We start from the raw sequence: 5,902 nt of genomic DNA on the forward strand, positions 1-5,902 counted from the left end.
CTACAGCCTCGGCATCCAGTCTTCGGGGTCATCCGGAGCTGCTCAGCCCGTCCTGTGCGGCGGCAGATCAGCTCCACTGCTGTGGAGCCACCACCGCTCATACCTATTGGGATACTTCACGGACTCTCAACGACGAGCATCTCATGTGCACGTGGTCCCTTCGCAAGATGAAACACATAGCGGCATCACCACTGGATAAGCTTTCGGAAGTCCTGGCTTGTTATTTAAGCAAGGCCATGCTGCCCGTTGTGATTTTTGGGCGCGCGGGTCCCTGCTCCCTCTCCTGAGTGGTGCTTACACCCACCAACAGCTCCCGGGTCCCCGGGGATATTCTCCCTTGAGCTGAAAGCAGCAGCCGCCGACCTGGACCGACCCAGCGAGGTGTATTTCGGAGCTGCCGGGAAGGAGCTCTCGTCTTTGGAGCTCCCCTGGAGCCGATGACTGACAAAGTAATGAACGGGAGGGTGCCCCTGCCTGAAAAAGCCTTGTCCGAGGGCTATGCCCGGCTGCGGTACCGCGACACCTCTCTGCTCATCTGGCAGCAGCAGCAGCAGAAACTGGAGTCGGCGCCCCCCAACACGTACCTGAGCCGGAGCCGGAGTATGTGGTACTCGCAGTACGGCAACGAAGCCATCCTGGTGCGGGACAAGAACAAGCTGGATGTCTCCCGGGACACGGGGCAATCTAAGTTTTGTGCTATTATGTAATTTCAGTGGTTTTGCGTTAGAAATCCGCACGTGGAGACAAACCAGACTTGCGCCAAGCTGGGGGAGACGGGTTTGCACCATCCTCGCGACAGACCTGTGGCTAAAGCAGCGTGTACGGGACAGCCCAGAAAGGCTGTCTGAAGTTTATGTTTGTTTTTACTGTTGGTAGCATCAGATTTTGCATGTCGCTGTGCGTGTACAACGAAAACAGTCTCGCGCGGGTACCCGTGAGCCTGCGTCTGCTGCCTGACGTCTCGGCAGGGTCCATGCTGGACCACGTGTTGCGTGTCAGTGGCTTGTGTAGGGCGAGAAACACCCGCTCTCATTTGGGAGCCGGCCCCAGCAGGCACTTTTCCTCCCGAGTCCTGGCGCATTGCCATCGAGGCTGAGATTTTAAGGTGGTGATCTGCAAAACTACCCGGTCGTTACTTGTTCTGCTTGCCCTGTCTGCCTTTAATTACTGCCCTGGAAGCGGTCTCTTACAACCAAGTAACGAAGCAATTTACTGGCTGGGGGGGGGGGGGGGAAAGAGGGAAAGAGCAAATTGAGAGTTTCATCTCAGCCTTGGAACCACCTGGCAGGAAAGGCGCGCTGCGGTGTCACCCCGTGCGAAGCAAAGGCCCCGCTCTGATGCCGCGGTTTGGTGACAGGGAAATAACAAGAGGGGACTTGAGGAGTCGGCGGAGCTGACTGCCTCCCCACGGCTCCATCCCCAGCCCGTGTTCGGGAGCGGATCACCAAGTGAACCGCCTGGAAGGGAGGGACAGGCCCAGGAGAGCAACAGGAAGAAAACCACTGTAAATACAGCCATCTCCTGCTGAGGGACGTGAGGAGACTCCTCCTGCGCAGCGCGTTCCTGCCCCCAGAGAGCGGTTACAGAAGGAAACGGTCTCCCGATGTTTGCTTTGCATTTAAGTTTTAATGCATGCAGTAGCTTGGAAGGGTTTATCTTCTAATTCGGGTTGGATAGTAGATTTGGTGCATGTATTTTAGAAGTCATGCCTGGGAGTGTTTGTTTCAAGTAACTGGAGGATTTTAGGAGGGAAAAATACGATAACTGCACTTCTTGGGAACAGAGACTGCTTTCGGGCTGTTTCCTAACTCGCTCAAGCCAAGATCAAGCTGAGAAACCCAACCCAGCAAGCACCTAAGCCTTTATTAAAAACAAAGCAGTACGACTTCCAGGGGTGCTAATTAGGTGCCCGGGGTTCAGCATTAAAGTATAACATTGGGTTTAAGTCAGGGACTCTCTTTCTGCCCTGCGGAGGACGTGCTCCTGCAGCCCCGCGTGCCCCGTCAGCACCGCCTGGGCACAGGCGTAACTTCAGTATTTGATGTTGACTTCAGTATGGATTATTTACCTGCCTAAAATTAGGCACATTCATTGCTTATATTTATCTAAAACCTCATGTTCCTTTATTAAGCACTTTATTTTTTTTTTTTTTTGATACAGCAAAGAATCACCTTCTCCGCCTCTCCTGTGTGGGTTAAATGCTACAACACACACACTCGAGTTTGCTGCACATGATGCGCTGAGCAGAACATCCCAGTTTTACCGTGAGATCGTAGGGGTTTGATGTCCTCAGCGCATGTATGCACTGCAAACCATAGGCAGCTCTTTTTTTTTGTTTCAAAAGTACTATTTATGCATGTGTTGATGTGTGGTCCCTTACGCGCGTGCTTGTAAAACTAAACCTGCTGATGGCTCTCAGTGCTTCGCAGACCCACGCGTTGCTCTGCAGCTCATAGTCCTCTCCATCTTGCCAGGACTAGCTCTGGATGGGAGATGGTTCGGTGCGGTGAATAAATGTTTTTCAACTGGGGAAAAAGCAACCAACAAGGTTCACACAACTAGCGGGACTCAGGCAGCTGCCGGCTGTGGTGACGGTGCTCCTGCACTGAGCGTGCGGTTTAAGGCCGAGTGTTGCTGGGGACGCATCACCCACCTGGGGCTCCAGTTTTTGGGAGATGAAAGTGGTGATTATCGATGGATACGGCCAGGAGGCTGTGTGAGAGCTCTGCGGTTGGAAGCCACCCAGAGAGGCAGGAGAAGTGGGTTCAGGGCCTCTCCAGCAACCCAGGGGAGCGTGCGAACTCTGAGAGTTTAAGGAACAGCACACCCCCCAAACTGGCTGTTCATTTTCTTTACTTTTCTTATAGAAAAAACAAGTAGATTATTATTATTTTTTTTATTTCAGTGAGAAAGTTGATTATTTTAGGTATAATCTGTCTCTTTTTGTTTATGTGGCTGGTAAACCAAAGTTCAGTTATTTGAAGAGCGTCAATTGGACTATATACAACAGTAAAAGGTATGTACATAAATTCTTCCCGGATTGAGACGACATGACAGTACAGGAAGAGCGTGACTTGTTCTTCCATCTCTCTGTGAATGTGACTGTATTATTTTCCATATCTGCGTGTCCTCATTAGTCACAGCAGGTTGTGGAGTGGCTGCTACGCGCGAGCGTTTCTGTAAGCCGGTTGTGTAGTGTTGATGCACTTGTTTAAAATGCTGTTGTAGCCTCTTGGATAAAGTGCATTAAAATGGTTTGAATGCATCATCGCAAGCAACTGGTTTTCTTCTGCATGTTAATCACTTTGGCACGTGTGAGGATTACAGCTATTATCACTGTCAATCCCCACCCAGGGGGGAAGGCAGAAAGCTCAGCAGAAGGGCAGTTCCTCCCCGTTGGGAATTACCTTAGTTACTGGTGGGGCTGTGGGTAACCTCCCTCCCCAAAGTCACACCAGTTCACCTCTGAAGACTGAGGCTCCTCCAGGTTCCCAAGCCAACAGCCCTTGTCAAGTCTCAGCGGTGCATCCTGGGGATGAGGAGCACCTCTGGATGTCACACATGTAATAACCGCTATCGATACGGGTATCGGCGTGAGCCGAACCTCAGCTGTCGTCTGCCTGTCCTCAACCTCCTCCAAGTCTGCAAGAAGCAGCACTGCTTGATGATCCTAGAAAAAACTCACTAGTAAATGCTAAAGAAAACATCCTCCTGTAGGGCAACTGCCTCACAAGAGATTTTTAAAGGATCAGTTGAACAAACATTTCCTTTGGGGGTATCACTGATACCACACGCAGCTACGCTGACACAACAGCAAAGCCAAACAGGTTTGCTGAAACCTTAGGGAGATCACGGCTTTTAAACCCAGTGAGAAGGAACAGGGTTAGAGAAAGATTAACCCCGGGGAAACCTGGCTGTTGTAACTCTTACCTTATAAATAAACCATCGGCATGCACCCGAGAAACCCGACAGCAAAACCAACCTGAACCCTCTCCAGTGACCAAAATAGATTTTGGCCACCATTCAGTAACGTCAAGGCTCTGCTGTGAATGTGATCAGCCGCTCTGGGACGCCCCTTTCCCACACGCATTTGCCACATCCCGGTTGCCCCGGGCTCGCTGACCTGCAGGGCCAGCATGGCCAGCACTGGAGCAGGTGCCGGTGAAAAGTTCCCAGCAGTTCCTTCAGGTCTTGGTGGCTTGAAAGCAGCCAGTGTTAAAACCCGGGTGAAATTTCCATCTCCTCTTTTTCAGCTGAACTTACCTCAGTTGGACGCAATTTTCACATAAACTAAGACCCCCTCAGGCTGGAGGCTCCTAAGGAAGAGCGAAAGTCTTTCCTTGTCTGTTCTGGCGCACTAAAGCAGCCCGAGTGTTTTCCTCACCAACAGAAGGGTTTATTTAGAGTGTGTCAATGCCAGGTACTGAACTGTGATTCGGAGACCCCAGGCCAAGCGGGCAGCGCCCCAGACTCACGCTCTGCTCCGAAGGCAGTTTGCCCCGTTAGTGTGGCACTCCAGCAGCACTAACAGCTGGGCTTGCAAAATTACTTCCAAATTATTTCAATACTCATGGCACCAGGACTCTCTGCGTATTCGTGTCTGTCTCTTAGCAGTGCTACTCAACTGCCTGCTCGACCAAAGCCCTACAGGTTTTCAATTGCAGCAAGTGCAACACCTGGAAAGGGGATGAGGAAAGGGAAAGGGAGAGAAGAGGGGAAAGTATGGGATCAAACTGCACGCACAAAACAATTTTTCTTTTTATTATGAAAACAAAACAAATGCCCCAGGACCAGGGTCCATTATTACCAGTAACACCAAAGATTACTTTCTAACTCTTTTTAATTCTGTTGTGTTTGAGGCCAGCAATTTGCAATAAACAAGCTAAACTACTTACATTGACTCATTTCTTTTTCAGTAACTGACATTTACAGGAATATACTAGAAATGGCACTAAAAAGTTTTAAGAAAGAGAGTTACGGTAAAGTTGCATGCACATCATACAGAAAAGTAACATTTTTTTAAATATTAAAAAAAAAAAACAAAAAACAAAAAACAAAAAACCCAAAACAAAAATACAACAACAAATCTGTCTGGATTGGTTATGCCAGTATCAGGGGTAAGTTCTAAGTGGCCTGTGTCAAATCCTAGCTGGTGGTTTATTTGTTTTTTTTAAAAATGACATTTAAAAAGATATGCAAATACCATTTCTTTAAAAAAATGCATCTCATTGTTTTACAAGCAAGATAACGCTGCTAGTGTAATGAATCCTCACCCTAAATTTACCTTCAACAATGCAGAGCCTGCCCACAGTTAGACCTAGTGGTAACTGCTCATGTTTGAGAATACGTCGTTTTAAAATCCAGTACTAAAAAGGTTGTGTTTTTTCTTTGTCATGCCCCCATCCCTTCCCCCTAGCTCCAACCCCAACTTTAAAAAACATCATTCCTTTCAAAACAAGGAAAAAATTAAAAACTGGTCTAAGAGTCCCCAAAACAGAGAAAGATCTAGATTAGGTAACTGCAGTCTGCTTCTACCACATAGAGAACATGGAAAGAGACCTCACGGGGTAACTAATTTGTATATATACACGCGCACACGTGCTTGTGTGTGTGTGTGGGTGGGTGGGTGCGTGCATCTCATACACACACTCACAACAACAGTTACATAGTCCTGAAATATCAGTTCTACAGTTACAAACCCTGTCGGTAGGAAAGTTTAAAATCACATCAATACAAAACTGAAATGATTTCCTATAGACAACATTTGGTTAGCAGAAAACTGTTGTATGCAACAGATTCCTTTAGTAGATGGATCAGGGCCTGAGCCCACGGGATGCACATCTTCCTCTGGTCCCACTGAGCCTACACCTGATGGTACGCCAACAAACAGGCTGACCTTACA

The 5,902-nt window shown here is 48.5% G+C and overlaps 1 protein-coding gene across 1 annotated transcript; it reads left to right on the top strand.

Moving 5' to 3' along the window:
* The first annotated feature begins 204 nt into the window (after positions 1–204).
* On the top strand, positions 205–791 carry BRD3OS (BRD3 opposite strand). Its single transcript, XM_082492484.1, has one exon. It carries the CDS (start codon positions 438–440, stop codon positions 705–707), a length of 270 nt encoding a protein of 89 aa, XP_082348610.1. The 5' UTR covers positions 205–437; the 3' UTR covers positions 708–791.
* The last annotated feature ends 5,111 nt before the right edge of the window (positions 792–5,902 follow it).

The sequence above is a fragment of the Vanellus vanellus genome (assembly GCF_965231255.1).
Source record: "Vanellus vanellus genome assembly, chromosome: 18".
NCBI lineage: Eukaryota > Metazoa > Chordata > Aves > Charadriiformes > Charadriidae > Vanellus > Vanellus vanellus.

What these genes read in the sequence shown, in the direction of transcription:
- BRD3OS (XM_082492484.1), top strand. Translation starts at nt 438, where the DNA reads ATGACTGACAAAGTAATGAACGGGAGGGTGCCCCTGCCTGAAAAAGCC.